Source organism: Dermacentor silvarum, chromosome 10, assembly GCF_013339745.2.
Source record: "Dermacentor silvarum isolate Dsil-2018 chromosome 10, BIME_Dsil_1.4, whole genome shotgun sequence".
Classification (NCBI taxonomy): domain Eukaryota; kingdom Metazoa; phylum Arthropoda; class Arachnida; order Ixodida; family Ixodidae; genus Dermacentor; species Dermacentor silvarum.
In genome coordinates, this window is record NC_051163.1 from 105,095,446 (window position 1) to 105,117,849 (window position 22,404).

The 22,404-nt window shown below is 47.3% G+C and overlaps 2 protein-coding genes across 3 annotated transcripts; one reads left to right on the forward strand and one right to left on the reverse strand.

Moving 5' to 3' along the window:
- Positions 1-1,301: 1,301 nt before the first annotated feature.
- Positions 1,302-4,711, reverse strand: LOC119466411 (uncharacterized). Of its 2 annotated transcripts, XM_037726927.2 has the most exons (3): positions 3,442-4,711; positions 3,187-3,304; positions 1,302-3,079 (listed from the first exon to the last, which is right to left on the reverse strand). In XM_037726927.2, exons 1-3 carry the CDS (start codon positions 4,573-4,575, stop codon positions 1,827-1,829), a joined length of 2,505 nt encoding a protein of 834 aa, XP_037582855.2. In that variant the 5' UTR covers positions 4,576-4,711; the 3' UTR covers positions 1,302-1,826. The 2 variants fall into 2 exon arrangements, with proteins under 2 accessions (XP_037582855.2, XP_049513338.1); XM_049657381.1 differs by having other exon boundaries at positions 1,306-3,079; positions 3,187-4,708.
- A 177-nt stretch (positions 4,712-4,888) lies between these two features.
- On the forward strand, positions 4,889-8,675 carry LOC119466415 (uncharacterized). Its single transcript, XM_049657382.1, has 8 exons — positions 4,889-5,408; positions 5,938-6,267; positions 6,346-6,532; positions 7,469-7,528; positions 7,830-8,018; positions 8,100-8,149; positions 8,209-8,431; positions 8,506-8,675. The coding sequence occupies exons 2-8, from the start codon at positions 6,022-6,024 to the stop codon at positions 8,628-8,630; spliced, it is 1,080 nt and encodes a 359-aa protein (XP_049513339.1). The 5' UTR covers positions 4,889-5,408; positions 5,938-6,021; the 3' UTR covers positions 8,631-8,675.
- The last annotated feature ends 13,729 nt before the right edge of the window (positions 8,676-22,404 follow it).

Genomic DNA, 22,404 nt, shown 5'->3' on the forward strand with positions numbered 1-22,404 from the left:
TTGTCCCCCCCCTTGAACACTTTCAAAACTTTCACTCTGCTGTCCAAAACACCATGTTCAACTATTGCCAAAAAATCATCCACAGAACGGAACACCCTTAATGCAAGGCCGTTAAGCTTTGAATCAATTGCCTTGTCAATGTTACCTAGAAAAATAGTGCTGAGTACCAGAGCAACTTTTGAGCCTATACATATTAACGTTAGGCCTAACGTTAATAGGGAGAGAGCAGTGTGGATCAGAGAGCAAACGAGGATAGCCGATATTCCAATAGACATTGAGAAAAAAAATGGAGCTGGGCAGGCCATGCAATGCGTAGGATGGATAACCAGTGGACCATTAGAGTTACAGAATGGGTACCAAGAGAAAGGAAGCGCAGTTGAGGCTGACAGAAAACTAGCTAGGTGGGGTGATGAAGTTAGGAAACTGTTGGAATCAAGCGCAAGTTGGAATCAGCTAGCGCAAGACAGGGGTAATTGGAGATCACAGGGAGAGGCCTTCGTCCTGCAGTGGACATACCATATAGCATTGCCATATGTTGGGCATGTTGGTAAACTGAAAGCATATTCAGTGCCAGCGGACAAGGACAGGAGGGAGACGACAACACAATGTGCTAACTTCAACAACTTTACTTCCATGAAACAGCTGCCTATTTAACCCATGCACAATGGCACCACATCATCTCGATTCAGCCATACAAAAAGGCCGTCTTATCTAACAAGTCGACTGAAGGGGCATTAACACACATTTCACTTTTCCGACAGATAGCCATTCTATGCAGATAAGGAACTGCCGCTACCTTCCTCCAGTTTTCTGTCCGTTGATTTGCTGCATGCCAAGTGTTATTGTCTAAACAGCATCTTTTTAGCAGCCCGTCTACAACCGAGACCTGCACTGACTCCATGAACCCTGCTGCAGATAGCCTTCCCGACAGGTCCATAAGACATGAATAGATCTTATTTGTGGCAGGATTTCTTTAATGCATTTCCAAAACACAAGTTGACAATGCTCCTTTTGACGAGCCTCAAGCGAGCGGAGCAGTACAGCAACAGAGGCTATTATTGGCCCTCGGTTTATACTCCCAGCATGTGTGTTATTCAGTGAACTTGAGCTGAATATCTAAGCTATGCAGCATGTAATCAGTCAGCTCTTTCACCGCGAGAGTAAGTGGGCTAATGCCTGTTGAAAAAACTTCGAAGAGCATACCTACTGTTGAATGTACGTCTGGTTCGAAAAGGACTAGTCATCAATGTACCTGACAACTTTAACCAGCCTGTGCTCCGACAAGGTACGCGACAGGTTTTTGTTATGGTGGACCAGACAAATGTCACTTAGTATAGGCGCCAAACATGAACCGATGTAGACACCCTGCTTTTGAATTAATATTTCGTCATTCCATGCTTCATAGGACGAGTGAAGATAACAGTGAAGCATACATAAAAAGCCCTGAACGAATAATCCGGCTGAGTTTGAAAAGCAACCACACCATACTCGTCGATGCACTCTTCTACGCATGCTTATTAACTTTTTTTGAGGCAAGGAGTAATTCTTGCAGAGCATAAAGATGTGCAAGAGATTATTGAGGCTCAGGCTATCTGTCGGAATAGCAAAACTTGTTAGTGCTCCTTCGGTCGACTTGTTAGATAAAGAGACGGCCTTTTTGGATGGCTGAATCGGGAAGATGTGGCGCCACTGTGCATGGGTTAAATGGAAGGTTTCATGGAAATAAAGTTGAAGTTAGCACATTGTATTGTTGTCTCCCTTCTGTCCTTGTCTGCTGGCGCTAAATATGCTTTCATAAATATGGGCTGATGATGATGACCTTTTCACTAAAATGATCCATACCGGTTGCACAATTCTGCAAATAAGATTGTACCATTCAAATCAAGGTATATACATGGGTGAAGAGCCTTTGAAATGGAATGAATGACTCTGGAATCACATTTGCGTGCTACTTTTAGGTGGTCTACTCCTTCAAAACTTTTCACTTGGTAAATGCGGGAGATGATGAAAACGTCGGAGCTTCCATCTACCTTGCAAACATTCACCAAGTTCTCCACCTTAACATAGTCGCCTCCTAATTTTGCTGCAGTTGAATCTCTTTTTTTCAAAGCAGGATTGTACTTTTCACTATGGATGGTGCATCCACCCACACAGATGCGGCTGTACTCTTCAATTTTTTGTACATCGGAGGTGTTTCTGCAAACAAATTCCACCAAGTCGTGTGATGGCACCTGGGGTCTTCCAAGGAGTTTTACACCCATGCGCTCCCTCTTTTTTGTGTGCAAACACATTTCCTTAACTTCTTCCGATGCCATGGACAGAAGCTGGTTAAAATTGCTCACAAGAAGAATCCGCGACAATATTTGAAAAGGAATGCCATTTGATGATGACACTAGTTTCACCAGATTGCCCATGTTGCTCTCAAATTCAAAACATGAAATTGCCCAAAGTGGTCCATGCAGTAGTACACTCTTTGGCAAGTGCAGCAAAGTGTGCACATTTGACGTCATCTGTGCTTCACCATAGTTGCACTGGGTTGTGACAACAAACTTTGTTATTTTCAATGTGCAATTGTCAATATCATCTGATGTCACACGCCTCTTTAACAAAACATACACTGACGACACCAGGAGAGCAAAGTGGTCAAGAAATTTCGCTGGCAGGATGCCTTTCAAACATGGGAGGCTGTAGTAGAGGAGCCACGACTCCCACTCAGACGCCTTCCAATATTTCCTAAGCTTAAGAGACCTCGGTGTCCTATTAAAACACAAAGGAGGTCTCTGGCTTAGGAGACGCTCATCTACTGCCCTTAGTGTCTGAGGACCCCCAATATAACATGCCCTTCCTGTGTCCGAAAACCACAGCTCTGTCATTTGGCGTACAACACCCAGCAGCAAAGCATGCATGTAGTCGGGACGAAAACTCCATACAATATCAAACCCAGGGACATTGATGAGGGGTGAAGGTCCCTTCACACCTTTGATGGTGCGTTTCAGTGTTGCTGCCATTTTCATGTCAGCCAACATGCTAGCTGCATTTCTGTCTTGGACAGTTGTAGCCACGGGGTACTTGACACAACCTGCACAAGGTAACAAGAGATTTATATAGCATTGGTTGAACACACACGTAACAGGTGAAACATGCATAAACACACATAACGTGCAAAGAAGCAGGATGTTATCGCACCTTCAATGAATTCGCCGGGATGTAAGCACCAGGAACAGCCATAATATCCATTGAACTGCAGGACATTCTGCATCGAAGCCCGGGCTGGTGCATCGGCAACAGCAGTGATGCAGTACACCTAGAAAGTGAGAGAAGGCTGCCATTTTAATTCCTACCACAGAGAGAACCGAAACGAGAAAAACATGAAACCTAAGCAATCGAGTAAAACAAGATCACTGAATAGGTGCAATTTTTTTAAAAGGTGAAACAACGTACCTTTGAATCCACTTGTTGACCATTCGCAGTCCAGCATATTCCTTCAGTTGACAGTTCCTTCATTTGTTCAGTGAACGCCTGGAGGAGTAATGTCATGTCCGGATGCTTATTGCCATACCACAAGAGCGCACAAATGATGTTGCTCCATCGTCTGTTCGGCGGCAACTCATTAATAGTCAAATGTACCGGCCAAATGGAATAGTTTGAAGATTTGAATACCGGGCTTCCATCAGCACTCACAGTTAATGTGATATCGTGTTTCTTGCAGCCAAGCTTCTTTCGCTGTTCCTTGTAAAAGGCACCATCAGTTACATCTGACACGCTAATGTTTTCAGAGTCTTTTCTTTCACTCAAAAATTTGTATAGTTCTTCTCTCAAAATGTCATCTGCAAGCACAGATGCAATTTGCTTTCTCAATGGCAAGCCGACAAAAAAGAAGCCATCTGCTGTCAACTTCCGGCCAGTGTAGCTCTTTTCACAGCATATGCCCGACACACTGTTGCGCTCACTTAAGCTACCCCCCGTCTTCGCGAGCAGGCGATTACAAATCGGGCAGTAAAAGTAAAACTTCATTTCTTCTGGTGAGGTTGCAGAGAACTTCCTGAAAAGGTATTTGCTGTCTGGAAGCACATTTGAACCTAAAATATTGTTGCATAACTTCAAGAGGTCTTCTATAGCTGTCCATGCCAGACCATGCTTTATGGCGAAGTCCATGACAAGCACAAGGGCATCCCCAACAGACAAGGTGCTTCCGTTGCCAAGCGGGCACGCAAACTCCAAGCGAAAAAGGCTGGAGCTCGGGCGGCTGTCAGGCGGTTCAGTCGCATTTGATAGATCTTGGGCGGGTGCGAATTCATCGTCGGCGTCACAATTACCCGCCAACTCATCTCCCTCAAAAGAAGACCCACTGCGGCTTTCTTGTCCAATTTCTTCAGCTGGTTCATAAACTTCATTATCGTCCGAGGATTCAGATGAATTTGAGGTCGTACGTTCACCTGAATCAACGTCCATATAAGGCTGTGCTGAACGCGCGGAAGCCTTCTTTCTTATTTCGTGTAGCGTCGATTTTGGCAAACGGTCATTCCATGCTTCGGGATCCAGATATCGCTTGCGGGTTTTCTTGCTCGTGTTCATCACGCCAGTTCGCACAGATTGGTTGTTATTCTTGATGAGCAAGCTGGAGCGGTCGCAAACCACGCTGTCCAAGTCAACAAAAAATAATGAACGGTCGATGGATAACACGGTCGTGATAATAACCAAACGTTCACTACGCTATAGTAACTACGCACATGTGCACATGTAGTGTACAAATAGTACAAGAATCATGCCTGGCATGGCGTGGCTTGGCATGGCTTGATTGGAGAAACGTTGCGGTACGGACTGCACTAATTCAGCCAGCTCAGTTATTCAACGCCTGACTAGTTGTCCTTAAATGCTTACAACTGACAACGCTTTTATTCTTATTGTGTTTAGTAATTTTAGTAAACATTTTAGTAATTTAAAAGCATATTTTATTTGAACGTTTTGGGAACATCGTTTTGGCAATATGTAGTTCGTATGTATCTCTATCCAAGTCACTGCCGAAACACCACCATTGCTAGCCATCTCTAGCCACCATACCCAGGCCGCTCGATCGTCGTAGCGCAGCGCGTTGTGCGGATGCATTCACGTTAGCTAAGTCCCTACGTATACATACGTGCACGCGGTTTGCGGCGTGTGAGCGTGTTTGTGCGAGTGGCGGCGAGTGACAGCCGCACGTGCCATATTTAAGACGATGTTCGCGCTTGTGCGTTTTCTGAATAGTTTTGACGCGAAGGAATATGCGGTCCATGTGGAGAACATAAAGGACTTCCAGCCAGCAAACAAAGAAGACTTCATTAAAACCAAAGTGTACACTACGCACTGGATTGACGAAAAAGATCCGGAAAACACGGGACCGTACCCCTGTCAAGTTCTGCTGCTGGCAGGTAAGCAAATGAAGCTAGCAATTTATTGCATGTTAACACAATATATGTACGCGTACGTACATGGTCATTCCATATGCCAGACGTACCAGAGTTGGTGCTCGCCCATCATATCAACTAGAATGATCAATCCTAGCTATATATATATATGTCGCTGTATTGATCGGGCACGTGTTGCAGCCTCCACGTATACCGTGTCAGCGATCGGATAGACTTGTCTCCACGTGTTTATAGTCGAACGATATACAACAACGCTATCATTATTGCTATGCTTGTGGATTAATATGGAAGTTGTCATCTGCTCTCCAGTGCAACTGCCCAAAATTTATTGAAACCCGAACAGTGCCGGAGCGATCGACGAATTAACTAGCAGAACTTGTGTTCCTGGGAAAGTTGGGACATTGTATCTCAAAACATGCACATTAAAAAATTTTGACAATTCCTCAGGCATATATACCGTTTGCATGAACACGCGTTTTTTTTTTTGCTTTTTATTAGCTACTGATTTTGACTATATTATTGCACATTGCAGACTCTAAGGAAGAACTTTTTGAGAAAAGAGGGAGTAAGCGGGTACCACGGACGGTAATAAACCCTTCAGATATTGAAATTGAAGATGAAGATTCCAACCTGCAGCTGCCAGCAGCAGGCAGCAAACAGACTGCAAAACAGGTACAATAATTGTGCTATACCTTTGCCAGATTTCAGTCGAACAGTGTTCATTGGATTTGACATCTCTCTGCAGGCAAACAAAAAATCCAAGCAGTGCCAGGCAGCATCTAAGAGTGCTGCTTATGATGAAATTCTGAAAGAGCATGTCTCAAGTGCCCTAAACAAAAATAAGGCAGCTCGAGTTTCTCAAGTAAGTAGCATTAAAATATACACTTCTCACTTGTTTTCAGTACAATTGTACTCCTTACTCTCTCTTTTTTGTGCACAGGCGTCAACAAAAAGGCACACTGAGGATGAAGAAGAAGCTGTCACGAATAGAGAGAGAAAACTGAAGCGCATAAGAGTGGAGGCGTGTCAAAGGCAGGAGCCCTATGAAGACGTATTAAAAGAAAGGAATGAATTGCGACAAATCGTCGCCACGATGACACAAAAAATGGATTGTAAGCTTTCAGCGAGTAAGTATACTGCGAGTTGTTACATTGCTTTTGTCCTTATTTCTTTCTTCTTAAAGGCTGCCTTGATAGATTCCGTAAAAAATTTTTAGAGGGGTTGTGTAGTCCATTTTTTCTAAAAAGTACCGTGCAACGTCGGGAATCTATCGTTATGGAGTGAACAGGATCGGAAGGGCTGTTTGGTGGCAGACTGCAAGTTAATATGTGATGTTCTTGTATAAATATCTGTGAAAGGAATATCAAAGGAATGTAACTTCATGTTCACTGGCATATGTGACAATCCGATGAATCTCCTCTTAGTTTTTTTTTTTTTTTTTTACGAACCGTGCACCCCGAAACAAGTTACGTGCTGCAGCCAAAGCTACAAAGCCATAACTCGCTTTGAACATAACCAATGAAATTTAGGTAAATTAAATCCTTCGCTTGCACAGTAAACCGTGAAACGAGTTCTCTAATATTTATTCTGCCATGCGCTAGCAATGTATTGATGAGGTTTCTGAAAGTATGTGCCATTTTTATGTGCATCTCATATTGTGTGCTTCTACAGAGCATATAGGTAGCACCAGCTGGGAACTGCATTGTTTTGGTTTTGTTCAGAGAGGGGGGTAAAATTGGAAAGACATGATAGGCAATGACAGATATTGACTTCCTTCCAGCTGAGTACATCTGATAAGACAGGTAACTCATTTGGAAGTTAGCACTTCATTTTGTCCATCATGGGTCATCAACGCCAATCCATCCAAAAACCACACTTTGCTTGCAATCACAGCAGCATTTGGGACTATTTGTTCTCTACTCACATGCATGTGCAGCAGTACGTGCCACAAAATCTGGCTGGGGTAGAATGCAGTATAATACTCTTCTGACTTATGCTTATATTGATTCATAGTATCGTAATAGGCATATTTTTTTATTAAATGTTGTTTTCTATCTCTTCAGTACTAGAAATGCTGCAGTCAAGCGCCCCGCAGCCCCAGAGAGCGCAAGAGTCCCTAACAGGTAAAGGACACAAAGCACATGAAACATCCATGTTGCAAAACCTTTTTCCTTTATCAAAATGCTGAATCCTCAGTTGAGAATTGCAGTTTATCTGAAGAGTAGCCTCAGTGGATTTTTTTACCTGCACCTCTTGCTTTTGAACAGTCAGGTGCTCATGTCAGGATAGATAAAATAATACCTGCAGTCATTGCTCATAACAAATACTCATCACAAGAAATTAACAGTTTTTCGGTTCATGACAATGCACCTAGCTTTATTGAGAGAGGGCATTTTCTGTTCATGATATTCTTCTGTATTGTAGGTGCTGCTTCTGAATGGGAACATGAACATTCTTATGACGACCAAGAGCGCAGAGACAAAGAAACGCAGCACACAGGCCGCAAACCAATGCCACTGGCTACGCTCCAGCCACTGAAAGCCCAGCCAACCCCAGGCACTGAAATCCTAGACAATACGTCAAGAGAGCCTGCTGCAGAGGCACTGCCCAAAGGTACACGACAAAATGCTTTGAATGCCACTGTGTCAGTGCTATTGTTTTGATGTAAACGACATCTTTACTTTTTCGCTTGAGCTGCTGACCCAAAGGCCCATGGCCCTTTCACTGATATCGGTGATGGCAAGGTAAGTGTATCGCTGCAATCTCTACATACCTTTTCTAATCGTTTTGTTTTCATTTGCAGTATCATGTAAAAGATGGGCTAGTAATTGGAGCGAAACAGGCGGAGAAGATTCTCGGCCAGAAAAAGGCTTCACTTGTTGTGAAGGATATGGCCCAAGCCATATGGGGCCGTGAAGGGCTGGCTGAACGAACTTATGGAGGAAAACTAGCCCCAAAAAACTACAGAAACCCCACCGCTGTGGTACGGAAGCAGCTCAGCCCGCAGAAGGTTGCCTTGATCATTGGTAAGATTATAGTCCTTGCGTACTGTGTTATGCATGCCTTCTGCCTGTTTTGTTAATTTTTGCCTCCTTTGCAGACACCGTGAGGCACTGGGGGTCCATGACGGGTGTTTCCGTGAAGGAAACCATTGACAATGTGTCAACAATACTTTCTCAAAAAATACAAGACGTACGGAGAAGTAAGAAAAATAAGGAAAACTGAAGGTGGAAAAGCTGCGAACTGAAGAAAACGATGTAAATTTGTAAATAAATTGTCATTCACACAAATTGCTGTTATTAATTTTCACTGAAGTACACGGGTGGTGGTTATAGAGGGGAACCACTTGGCAAGTGGACCCACTTGGCAGGTGGGACCACTTGAAGTGGGTTATCGAACCGGCACCACTTGCCAAGAGGTCCCACTTGCAGGTCCCACTTGCCAAGTGGTGCAGGTTCAATAATCCACTTCAAGTGGTTCTACTTGGACGAAATTTTCGCCTGGGCTATGCCTAACGTGGAATCAATCGTGGCTAATCTAGGCGATGCGCGCTACTTCACCACCGGTTCAGATGGGACTAACTGATGTGGAGAAAACTGTGTTCAGCTCTCACCGAGGCCTTTACCAGTTCACCCGTATGCCATTTGGCTGCTCTGGAGCTGCAGCTACGTTCCAGAGATTAACCGCATTCTCAGGAATGCTAAATGGCGCTAGGCGCTGGCGTACCTCGATGACATTGTCATCTCTCGAACGTTCGAGGAGCACCTCCACCACCTGGAGGGCGTCCTTGAGAGGTTACGTGCTGCCGGGTTGACCCTAAGTCCACAGAAAGCCCAAATAGCTGAGACTCGCATTTCCCTATTGGGCTTTACTATTGACAGGGGTCGTGTTCTGCCATGCAAAGAGAAGGTCCAAGCTATCCTTGAATACCTGACGCCGGTGAACGTTCAGGGCCTTAGGCGCTTTTAGGGTATGGTGAACTACTACAGACAGTTCATCCCAAATTGCGCTGCTCTTCAAGCGCCCTTGACCGCGCTGTTGAAAAAGTCGGCACGATGGAGCTGGGGGCCTGAGCAGGAGGGTTCCTTTCATGCACTATCCCGAGCTCTAGTGGCCACAGCCAAACTGAAGTTGCCCGATCTCAACAGGGAGTTCGTTGTCCATGATGACACGAGCGACCTGGGCCTCGGTGCTGTGCTGCTTCAGGAGCACGATGGCATTCTTTGATCAGTCGCCTTTGCAAGCCGGTCACTTAACGCCGCCGAGTGCAACTACAGCATGACTGAACGGGAACGTCTCGCTATAGTTTTTGCTCTGCGAAAGTTTGACTGCTACGTCGACGGAGTGCCATTTGAGGTGGAGAAGGACCACATGGCACTCACCTGGCTTAAGCGCTGCGCGAGCCTTCTGGCCACCTCGCGCGCTGGGCGCTGACACTGCAGCGGTACAACTTTGTTGTGCGCTACCGGAAAGGGAGTTCAAACGTAGTGGCGGACGCCTTGTCACGAGCCGCCATTTCGGCGTCTGATCCTTTGGTCCGCCACTCCCATGAGCATTCGCACCAAGTAGAAGCTGGAGCCTCAGTCTCCATTGGCTCAAAAGACGCGAACCTCACACACTCAGTAGAGACCGGAGCTTGTGTCTCCAATGACTCGAACGGCACAACCCCCGACGGCGAAGCGATCCCCGGATTGCCAGCCCCGGGAGAGGACGTTTACCTGGTGGACTCTGTTACCTTATCGGGTATTCTCTTCAGCAGGCAAGAGTTACCAAAGGCACAGTAGAGCGATCCATTTTGTTGACGAATTGTTGACGGGCTTAAAGAGTCGAGCTCCCAAGAGGAGTGGGGCGGCAAACCCGTCGGGCACACCTGGACAGCTGGTATTGCTGCGGGCACGTTGGATACATATCTGCTGAATGCCGATAAAGCTCTCCTGTGCTATATCCCATCTGAGGAGGCTCCCCAGGAGTCTTACAAGGTGGTGATACCCGGCAGTCTAAGGAAAGCCACCCTGAGCTATTTCCACGACTCGCGGGTGGCCGGACATAAGTGGCCTTACGACTTTCCAAAAGTTGTGCCGCTCCGCTACCAGGCCAGGCATGAAGCGTGACGCTCTTCACTATGCCCGCTCATGCCGCATGTGCCAATGTGTGAAGCCTTGTGCGGGCAAACCCCCCGGGCTCATGGAGCCAATCGACAGCCAGCTACTCTGGCAAGTCACAGCCTGTGACATTATGGGACCCTTTCCCAGAAGCCAGCGAGGCTACGTTTTTCTCCTGGCTATCACGGATCACTTCACGAAATGCGTTGAACTTTTTCCCCTTCGGAAGTTAACAGCGCACACAAACTGGGACAAGTTGACCGAGGTCTTTAACTGCTTCGGCTTTCCGGTGGAGCTGATAACGGACAAGGCGTCCTACTTCACGGCCAAGGTGTTCGTGGATGCGTGCGCTGCCTTTGGCATTAAGCACCGCAAGACAACCACACATCAACGTCAAGCCCTTGCGTGGCCTTTGCCCAGCAACACAGGGATTGGGATGTCTGTCTTAACGAGATATGCTTCTCCTTGCAGTCCACGATGAACCGTTCGACTGGGTACACGCCCGCTTTCCTCAACTTTAGGAGTGCCCATGAACCGCGTTTTTCAGCCCAGCAGCAAGGCGTGCGCCACGAAACCCGGCCTATCCAGCTACGCGGCAGAACTCTCGCGGATCCCCTTGACCTGGCCCGTTCCAACCTGGCAAAAGCGCGAGCTGGACAAAAAGCCCAATACGAGCGGTCACATCGGGACGTGCACTACGGTGTCAGCGATCTCGTTCTCATACGCAACCATGTCCTGAGTGACGCCACCAAAGGCATCTCTGCCTCCCTGTCGCCTAAATGGTTGGGCCCCTACAAAGTGGAGACCAAAATGTCCCCTCTTGCATTCAAGCTGGCTGACTCCCAAGGGAGACCAGTCGGCGGTCCAGTTTACGTCTCAGACCTCAAACCTTTCATTGCCCGTAGCAACGACTGGGGAGAAGGGGAGGCGGTCAACGAACCACAGGCAAACCGTGACACAACTGGCCCCAGGCCACACCACCAGTACAACCTGCGGAAATGCACCTAGGCAGACTTTCTACCCCCAGATAGTAGCCAGACTTTATTCCTTACCACGCCAGTGAACGGAGAAATACAGTTACGGTGCGAGGGCGCACATTGAAGCGGTGACAGGCCCCTTTTGGCCAAATATACCCTCGAGTGCCGACCCGACCTTGTAGCGATGCTACTAAGGAATTTTCTCCTACCAATAGGTAGATGGACATTTCTTCTGTATCGCGCTGGTAAGCGGAGAAAATTAATGGTTGGAGGGTGCACATTGAAGCGGTGACAGGCACTCTTTGCTTAATATGCCCTTGTGTGCAGCCCGCCCTCCACCGATGTACGTGTTTCGCTACAGCTCAGAAGTAACGGGACGTTGGTGGGCTATTCTCCCATGTAAATACTGCTACAACCTGGGTAAACTGGGTTTGCTTCCTCTCTGCCTGCTCTGAACACCAGCCAAAGGGGAGAGGACTTTTTCCCCCCCCTCGGCTGCGCTTACTCATCAGGCGAGCGCATACCTGTTTAGGAATACCGGTGTGGAAGGAAGCACGTGCCCATGTTGGCCCAATGCTCATTCAAATCCAGAGCCACAGAGGCCGCGCTTTCCTTCGCGCCCTGCATGACCATTGCCCCCGTCATTTCCTTTGTTTGCTTGTGCGGGAGCTCGCAGTTCGTCCACATCCGCGATGCCTGCAAAAAAGCAATTGAACTTGGTGTGTCGCCACTTGAAGCCGAAGTATGGCGAGGCGGCGGGGACTGCTCGTGACAACGAAGCGTCGCATCGCCCCTCCAAGCCGGCGCAGGAGTTGACCAGGCCAGAACTTGCCCAGGCACCTCCTGCCCCTAAGAAGCGGTTGGTTTATCGAAGCGTGGCGACGTGGACTTTTCAGTAAGGACAGGAAGGCCCCGTGACTTTCGTCTCCCCTTGGCGTTGACAGGACCAGCGGAAAGTAGAGGTCGGAATGGCGGCTCAGGAATACCGCCGCCCGTTGCGGGGCCGCACACTCTTTAATCAAACCCAGGCGCCCGGCAATGCGGCAATGCCAGCGAACCCCGAGGCAACCTTCTGCGACTCGTCTGGGGTGCTCGTCATGCACCAGGCGATGCATGAGTGGTCACTGGTGCACAATCAGGGTGTCTACCAAGTTGACATTTTCAGATTCCCTGAGTTTTCCAGGTTTTCCCTGAGTGATTTTGCTAAATTCCCTGAGTGAAACGGAACTTTCTTTTACATCAAGATGGGCTGACACCATGTTGCCTGATGCTGTCACTGTTTAGTAAGCATGTTAAAAAAATGCGAAGCATCAATTGCGATAGCAAATTAGTAGAGAGCTATACGGAGTAAGGATAGTAGTTTTATCGATCAGCTGTATAAACTTAGACACGCAGCAGCACCAGCAATGCACCGAACTGTTGTCGACGCCGTCGGCGTTTTGCCCGTGTTCGCACCGAACGCGCACGGCGCTGGTGACTGTTGCCTGTGCCTCTGGGGGCGGCTCGGAAGTTTTCGACGAGATCCGAACGGGACACTTGTCGAGCAGCGTCCGAAGTCTTTACCACCTTCTCGCCTCACCACATTTTTATATAAATACGCATTTGGTGGCGCAGCTAAACGTCGCCTAACCTCCCTCCCTCCATTACCACCAGCTTTCGTTCCCTTTCAATTAAATTACAGCTAATTTAGGGACAGGCGAATAGTGGATTTGAGGTTCGAAGGGAGTAGTGATTTGGTCAAATAATTTCGAATCCGATAGTTTGAACAGTATATATCACATATTACAGTAAAACCTAGTTAATTCGAATTTCACGGGATTGAAAAAAAAAATGTCCGAATTATCAGGGTATGCCGAAAACAATAAGCAAATGCTTATTACGTCAGCACGATTTTATTAGTATAATGGATGAGCAAATCCTTTCGCTATTTAGCACAAAAGCAGTGCGGAAGCTGCAATTCTCGTCATCTCGTGAATGATTGGCTCTCGCAGCGGCGATCGAGGCCTCGCGACTTCCTTCGCAGCACGGCTGCGGCGCGCGCCATCATTTGCGACACGCTTTGCACTACCGCGCGCACATCCCGATAATTTTTTCGCCAGTAAGCTCAACGCCAACGGATCGCACGTCCATCGTGATGTAGCCGGTGCGCTTCATCCTCGACAGCTTTGACCCGAGTCAAACCGAAACAACTGCTTGTCGCAACCGCGGCCGCTATCGACACGATTATGAACGGCGACTTTGCGGTGCTTAAGGGTATGGCCACGATAGCGGCAAAAACGCCCGCGTCATGCCGCGAGCGGCAACGCATCATGACGAGCGCGGAAAAAGCGGCAGGAATCGGGGGTTTTACAAAGGCTTGCCGAGGGTGCCGAGAGCGACGAGGGTGACGTCACGGAGCCAATGCCAACCGGACCTCCGCCGCTCCGCGCCGAGTTATCAATCGACGATTGTCGTCTCTCGCGGTTCTATAGAGGGATTTCTGGACGCTGTCCCATCGCACCCTTTTCGCTCACGGTGATTCCGCGTTCCGAGAGCGCGCGAGATCATATCGCGCTGCCGCGCGGCGAGACGCGATTGCCACGGTGGACTTCGCGGCAAGGCGCTGACGCGCGGCACCTTGCCGCTAGTGGCCGTACCCGGCGGACGCACGCACCGAGTCAGAACGAAACTACCGTTCACTGCAACAACTTCAGACGAAATCGCGGTCGCTATCTATGCAATCATGGATGGCCACTACGCAGCTCTTTAGGCACGCGGCCGACGTGCGTATTGAGTCAAAACGAAACTAAACGAAACCGCTGCGAAAGAAACCGCGGCAGCTATCGACGCGATGATGGGTGGCGACTATGAAATCCCGCGGCCAACGCGTTGTTATGCGCGACGGTAAACGCAATAAAGGCACAAATAGGCACGAAGCGTTCCGTCGTTGCTGTCATTCACGTACGATTTCCGCTGCTGACTATAGCTGTGCGGACTCCGCCGCTTCGTTTCGGTTGTGCGCTAGCGCCGTTTCTGCTCTTCGGCGTCGCACATTTCAAGCTCTTTAATGCAAAAACATATAGCCTTCGAGATTTATGGTTGATGTATGGCAGCCATGACGTGAAGCATAGCCTCCGAGATGTGCACCGACCGTCCGTGGCTTTTGGCTGCCTACTCGGGACCGCTGAATAATTCGAAAATATTGAATCCATGAATTCGAACCGAAGCGAATAACGAACATAGAATTATTCAATGAAATATTCGTCAATACCCTATATTCGCCCATCCCTACAGTAATTTTCCCTGATAGAGGCACAAATTCCCTGAGTTTTCCCTGAGTTTTTCCAGAATATTCAAAATCCCTGAGAATTCCCTGTTTTCCCGGTTTTCCCGGTTGGTAGACACCCTGTCTTCTCTAACATGTTTTCTTTTTTCTGATGCTCACAAGTCGCCCATTTATGAACCGCTTATTGCGAAGAAATTTAAATTTCTTTTTGCGCTTCACAGTTGCAATGTTAGCATGAACAGCTTTTCAAAATAAAGAAAAAAATAACTGAAGTCCTTGCTCTGGATTTTGTTTGGTAGCTATCATTGACTAGTAGATTTTGTCAATTTCACCAACAAAAATTAGCTTATCAAGACAGCACGTAAAATAACAGGCATCTGACCTAGTAAGCTTAGATTTGAAAGTGATGAATACAGGGTAATGATATGATATAGCTCTGTCAATTACACTAGAATCTGGTGAAGGCACAGTATTAGTGAGGGCATGGTGTAAGAGGGAGCTGCTTCTTTGAGTGGGAATCCTAGTTGTAGAAGTTATCAAGTGATCAAACCTAAAGCTCGTAAAACTGTCTGTATGAGCACATACAGCGCCGTTTATATCACCTACGATTAGGACGGGTTTGTTTTCGCTAGTAATATTTGAAAAACTAAGCTAAGGTGACATCTGCTCTAGCTTACGCCATGTAATTCTAATCACTACGATGATCTCTTACGAGCAATTTTCTTAACTTTGGTGCCTTGCATACTACTACATTTATCAGTCCGCTCCCGATTTGTGAGTGTTATGAAATGCATGTATTCGCACAAACATCCTGTGAGCGTGATTATTTGCGCAACATTTCCATAGTTCTCTAGAAGCTGCATACACATCATGTTTCGCCATAATGCTCATTTTTCCCCCTTAAAGGAATCGCTATGAGAGACGGAGCCTGTGGCATTGGGAAAGTTATGATTGTTTCAAATGCCCACAACGCAGATTATACTCATATCACCACAGCACACGAAATTGGACATTTGTAAGTGCTACAAGAAAAGCTCAATGATCTGGTTGCTCCTTTTTACTTTTCCCTTTGTATCACACATTCTTCTGAGCGATGAGGGCACATAACAAGGCCGCACATTTAAAACATCAGCAGGAGGGGGTGCGGCTTCTAGTCTCCCAGTAACTGCGTACTTGTACATTGCGTGGCTTCGGCTGTCGCGCGCAGCGTATCTTGAAAGCAATTTCCACACGGCTTTTACATTTCTAGGCGCTGTGCTTTCGTCGCTCAGTTTCCGTTGAAGCAATAGACCACACGAACCTTCGTTCGCTGCTGCAGTCGCGCTTGCTCACGCCAGCGTTGTGACAGTGGCTGTCTGCGGTCATCGAGTATGATCTATTGTTTTTTGCTTGTGCATTCCGACATCATGCCTGTTAATTCAGTTAGTAAGTGAATGTGTCGAAGTTTATCCAGCCGGTAAAACTACTATCCTTACTCCATATAGCTCTGTACTAATTTGTTGTCACAATTGATGCTTCGCCTTTCGGGCAAAACTGGGACTTTTTTGCCTTCGGTGGAGAGCAGCGCTCATAACTGAAAGCTGCGCTCCTGTGTCAACGGGAGATGTAACAGAAACACCATCAACTTTAATGTCCAGTTGGTTTCCATGTGTAGGCAGGGTCAACAGAGGATTTATGGGCCGGGTCGGAGTTGCAGCTTCAACTCCGTGAGCTGCACCGCCTAGTTTTCCGAAGTGAAGTGAGCTGTTGCAGATGGAAACGAAGAGTGGTGAATGAGAGGCGAACGGGACCGTCGACATTTCGGAGACGGGGAGCGGCTGTATCTTGGTGCAGCACTGTCGGCGTTGATGTTACTAATCGGCGTGTAGAACGAGAAAGTGAGATTGTCTCGCACTTGGCGGTAGTGACACGGAGATGACTACCGAGGAGGCGACGACCAGCGGCTGCGGCAATGACGGGCGATGTCTCCAATACCGGAACAATGAAAACAGAATGGCATATCATCTGCTGTGCGCCAGTCAGCTGGGTTACGATGAAGTGGAGGAAATCTTGTAGGTGTAGCAGTGATATGAAATGCGCGAACTTGCTATTTCCCCCCAAACGACAACATGTATAGGCGAGATAGAGGGGACGCTTTCCCGACAGTCGGAACGAACTGGAGCCGGAGCCATGATCTCAAGCTCACGGCTAAGGATGCGCGTTATATTTTCCGGTCCAGTCGGCTGAACCAACCATGGCGGGTTTTCGCATGAAGATGTCGCGGCGGTAGTGGACAATCTGTCGAAAGTCTGATCGACACGGCGACCCTTCGCTTGCTCGAAGCGCCGACACTCTTTTACACCGTGGCAAAATGCTTACACATCAGGATGGATGAATGAATATAAAACTTTAATGAAAGTCCTGAGGTACGCGACTCAGCGCGCAGCGGGCCGCTCCCACGTTGGGACAGTGAGGCGATGCCCGTTTGCTGCATCGTGGGCCCTCTGGACAGCCCATAGTGGCGCTCCGGCATCGGGGTTCTTGATAGCGGGAGCCACTTGCCTTCTTTGATTTGTTCCGTGCCTGGCAACGAGGGGCAACGCCAGAGCATATGGTGTAGGCTACCGAAGTCATTGCAGTGTCTGCAAGAACTACTGGCACAAGTGTCGGGATAAGACTGAAGGCTTTGTCTGCAGTACCTTTTAGTATGCAACCAATCTTGTCTACCTCGGTCATGTTTTTATCTGTCTTGCGACAGAGGGCCAGCACATCCTGTAAGTACACGACATCGGATTCTGTGGACGTCTGAGCGTGGCACGCAAGTTCTTTTTTTTTTATTGCGATAGCAATTATATGGACACTCAAAAGCAGATTTCTGCCGTCGGCGTTGCCGTCGCCGTGAGGTTCCGTATGACGTCAATGGAGATGAAATCGTCGCCGCGCGCCGAACGCTGTGTGTGCGAGTGAAAGGGCGCGAGGGACGCGCGCTTTCACGGGGAGTGAACGCACGGCGCAGAACAAAAGCGCGTTCTGCGCTGTGCTCCCTTAAGGGCTGCAGAAGTAGGCCTCTCTTTCCTCCTCTACAATCACCATATATGTAGAGCAAACGTGCCTTCTTCCGACGCACGAAAGGCCGTGGGGGGGGGGGGGGGGGGGGAGGGAAGGGAGGCGACGTTTAGCTGCGGCACCAAGTGCCTATTTATATCAGAGGTTCCGGCAACAGTCAGCAACGCCGCGCGCATTTTGAGCGAACGCGGGCAAAACGCCGACGGCGTCGACAACAGTTCTGCGTGTTGCCGGTGCTGCTGCGTGTCCAAGTTTATACAGCTGATAAAGCTGCTATCATTACTCCGTATAGCTCTCTTCAAATTTGCTATCGCAATTGATGCTTTGCCTTTCAGGTGAAACTGCGACAACTTTTTTGCTTCCAAATGACGACCAACAGGTCTGCCGAACAGGTCTCGCATTTTAGGGGCGAAGCTCCTTATAGCGGCACCCGTTCCGTCCCCGTCGTCGTAGTAGTAGTGTGTAACCAGTCTGAGAAAAATGAGAAAAAAAATTCCGTAGTTGTGTCCGTAGCGCGGAATCAAACCAGGGACCCCTCGCTTCCGAGCACGCGACGTCAACCCACTACGCCACGAAGTGGACATGGACACACGCACTACGATGGCAATAAATACCCAACATTAACGAAATGCCGCGTTACTAGCGCGTTTCTAACACGTTTGTGCTAGCGCGTTACGGCCCGTGTAAGAAGCTTGTGTAAGACGCGGTGGCCTCTCCGCCTTACCTTCAACGCGTTTCGAACACGCTGCCCAAAGCGGTGGCAAGTCAAGTTCAAGTCGAGGAGCGTTTATGAATACGGGGGGTATACTCTCTCAGCAGTCATGTGATGGCGTCGGCAAACGCGGTGCACGTTCCGGCATGTGTAAATGGCTGCGTAAGACGCTGTGGCCGCTCCCCCTTACTGGAGAGTACTGCACGTTTCAACGCGTTTGTGCTAGCGTCCCCTTAAGCGGGAGATCCGATGATTCCCTCCGGAGCTTCGCCCATTCATCATCATTCACCCCGTGGATATGCTGTGATTTTTTTTTTTTTGCTTTGCAGACATCTAAGCTCATTAGATCAGCTTCAAATGTATCGTACCATTGCTTCGTACTTCCTCTCAGATAAAATGTCAGGTTTGCTATCAATATTCGTCTTACCTGTTGTCGTCGCACACTCGCTCTTGCATCGCAAGCCAGTCCTCGACATCAGCGTAATCCATGCCAAAAATTGTGCCCAGGTCCCGTGGATGAGTGAGGATAACCGTTGGCACGGGCTGCTGAGGTGGTGTCGGTTGTGTCGGTTGATCTGCCATTGTGACGGCAGGTAGATGACGTCCCCTGCGAAGTTCCGTGACTGTACCCCGCAGCTCCTCCAAGATGTTGCGGCAATAAAGCAGGCCAGCGATTGTGACATAATGTATATTTACAAGCGATGTATATAGCGATCAGGCAACGGCCAGTCTCTCCCTTTCTCTAGTTCGTGTGACCTTCCTTCCATGCACCGTAACAACAAATAAGATAAATTGTGCAACGTATCCCTATGTCACACATACGTTACGCTACACCTACATAACAATGTAGGTGTGATAAAAGAGAGGTCTGTAGCAGAAATTTATCTTCTTATACACTGGATGTTTTTACTGTGTTCCTAAAAATTATGAACGAGCAACCACTGATGCATTCATAAATGCGCTTTGTGTGCTTTCTTTGGGCGAGGCACTTGTCGCAATATGTGGCATTTTGACAATGGATGGCGTTTGTCTCACCACTGTTGCCACCACTGCTGCCGCACGGTAGTACCGTACCACTGTTTGGATTTACGGCTGTGTTTCATTGCACAACCTTAGGGAGCAACGTAGGTACATCTTTTTCGCACCATGGTGGTCTCATCGCCATTACCTTCAGGTTTATCTGGTTATAACGGAAATACTGCCGACACATGTTGTCTTATGTGAATTTTCGGATTGTCTGCATATATTTGGAATTTCTCTTGAAGGTGAGCCAATTGTCTGATATAAACGATTTTGCAGATTCCACGTCGTGTTGTAAGTATTCGCACCGCATCTTGAAAGTTCAATGTACTCGACGTCACAACCAGTTCAAGATGAATTCCACGTGTTATCGGGCAAGAAAAAATTGCTATGTACCCTTTCCGTATATCTGATTTTGCTTAAGAGTATAAGTGTCCTGCGAAGTCTATGCCAATGATTACAAAGACTCGCTTGATTTTTGTCCTCTGGGAAAGGTGCCAATGGCTCAGTGAAGGGTTCGAACTCAAATCTTGTACTTCTTGCGGTGATTTCCAAGTATTTCGCCACTTGTCAACATCTGGCGGTAAAATACATATTTGCGTTAAACTGCTACGTACTGTGTCTTGTAGAAGCTTGCGATGATCTCCCCCCCACAACTGCCAATGGACTAAAGTTCTGCAGGAAGAACAGTTGTGTGTTTCTCACACATGTTGAAGTTAGAGTTATGCAGTCGTGTACCAACACTGTTCAGATGTCTTCATTCTTAGTGGAAGCGAACTCGTAAATTGCAGTGTGCATTGGGTGTTCAAGGAATTGCTGTTTTTGTATTTCCCCTTTCAAAACGTTTCTACCCTTTGCGTGTCTCCTAAATTGAACAATACCATCAGTTTCATAGTTGGATGTCTGACGTGCAAGAAACGGAGAAACCAATAATTTACGCTGTGATTTCTTTTCAGGCTGTTAACACAGGACATGTTAGAAATAACCCATGGATTTGCCATAAACTCATGCAAGATTTGCGTCTTTTCCTCTATTTTCGTTGCTGTCATTGCTAACTTTTGTGCAGCCGATATCGTTTTATCTGGACAGCATTCGTTCGTTCGACACAGCCATCGATGTCCATCCCATCAAAGGGCAATCTTGCGAAAAATTCCCCCAGATATGACTCGTATAACCATGTATTGCCAGTTTAACATTGAGCTCCAAGTCCTCCACCTTTCTTGTCCTGACTTGGTCCATCCAAGTACAGTTGGTTAGCCGCATTACAACCATTCCTTCTAGTTCTCTAAAAGTTCCTTTTGCATCACGTTCATCAGCCTGGCATTCTCAGTACTCCCAAAACGTGAAATCGAGAAAGATAGAGTGTTTTCGCGGGGGTGATTCAGGCCTTCCCAATATTCAATGTATTCGCCACGTTGGTTCTATCCGTGACTATTCGCGTATCTGTCTCAGTTCCATAAGCTGCAGTACTTTAGTTGTAAACTGCACGAATGGCGATTTTGCATGATTGTTTCGGTAACGTAACCAAACCTGCAAAAGATAAATTTTATTTGTGCACCTGTTGAAAGGAGGACTAGAAAGGACAAACATGTGTCTGTCATTTCTATTCTTGGTTTCAAGTGGTGCCCAAATAACAATTATCATGTATGGTTACCAACTAGCCAAAAGCAGTACCCTTCAAAACTGGAACGTGATTTGCGTTCAAAACGAGTAAATCTTCATTACATTTTTATAATTCCTGCTTGAGGTCATCCTGTTTTATTTATTTGTTTCACTGGGATCTCAAACAGTATGTGGGCCTTAGTTGATAATGGGGTTGCTAAACTGTATGACTCGCAGATATGAGTGAGTGCCTTGAGGATTTTTCTCTTTGTTGTAGACGTGGAGGTTCTGAGCTGCATTACCAACGACATATCAAAACCATACGTCTCTTTTATTGGACGCCTGGCTGATTTCAACATATTTTTCGTCGTTGAAAGGGGAAACCTTATGCCTGAGATTTATGCGTAATACCGTAAATCCGTAAATTAGCAGCAGCAGGTTTGCTCTTATGGGGTCAAAGCAAGCTTCCGAACAAAATTTGGCGTAAGAAAAATCGCGTAAGAAAAAAGCGTATTCACAAAGCTAAAAACTTTGTAAGAGCAGCACGCTTCTGATGCCCACCACTGCAAATGCTAGCGCTGTACTCGACAAAAAGAATCTATGTAGGGGTAGCAGATATGCGAACTTCAATTCATGCGGCAAAAGTAGTCGTGATCCGATTCATAGAACTTAAATGGTCATTGCAGCTGCCTACGTAAGAACAAATTTCTACTACAGGGGGTAGCAGTTTTACGAACGCAGTCATGTCTATCTGCGCCGCTCTGGTTGACGCGGGTAAGCGATGGAACGTGCTGTTGCGGCCAATCGTCCTGAGGCCACAACTGACAGGTTCGGATGGCCCGTGAGCTCATCTTTATGGAGAACTCAGATTTGGCATCAGGCAGTTTGTTGAGCAGGTTTATTGTGTAATGGGATTGGGCGTGCGCTGTTGTGAAAGATAGTAACAGTAATGCTGTGCTGCAAATTGATGTGTTTAACTACTTGTATTTTTTTTGTGCCTTGAGCTTGCCTTCATTAGTTGATCGGCGGATAATTAGGCTTGCCTACGATTTCGAGACTGAACTTCTGCACGCGAGATGAAATAACGAAAGAACACCTAAATATTTCTAATTATAGGGACTAGTTGCTGTTGCACCAATCGCTGTCGTCTTCCGTGCTGTTAAATTCAGACTACTACAAAATTGCTCAAAGTTTCTGCTAAGCACAAAGGCCAAACGTCTCTGCCCATGCTTTTGCTCATTGTGACGCCTAGGGTATAAGCGAGTATAGGCGCACG

Excerpts from the sequence above, each read along its gene's own strand:
- LOC119466415 (XM_049657382.1), top strand. The coding sequence starts at position 6,022 with ATGAAGATTCCAACCTGCAGCTGCCAGCAGCAGGCAGCAAACAGACTG. Across the intron at positions 6,268-6,345 it reads AGGCAGCTCGAGTTTCTCAA|GCGTCAACAAAAAGGCACAC; the intron begins GTAAGTAGCATT and ends TTTTGTGCACAG. Across the intron at positions 8,150-8,208 it reads CTGATATCGGTGATGGCAAG|TATCATGTAAAAGATGGGCT; the intron begins GTAAGTGTATCG and ends TTTCATTTGCAG.
- LOC119466411 (XM_037726927.2), bottom strand. The coding sequence starts at position 4,575 with ATGAACACGAGCAAGAAAACCCGCAAGCGATATCTGGATCCCGAAGCA. Across the intron at positions 3,305-3,441 it reads GTCAACAAGTGGATTCAAAG|GTGTACTGCATCACTGCTGT; the intron begins GTACGTTGTTTC and ends CTCACTTTCTAG. Across the intron at positions 3,080-3,186 it reads TCCCGGCGAATTCATTGAAG|GTTGTGTCAAGTACCCCGTG; the intron begins GTGCGATAACAT and ends TACCTTGTGCAG.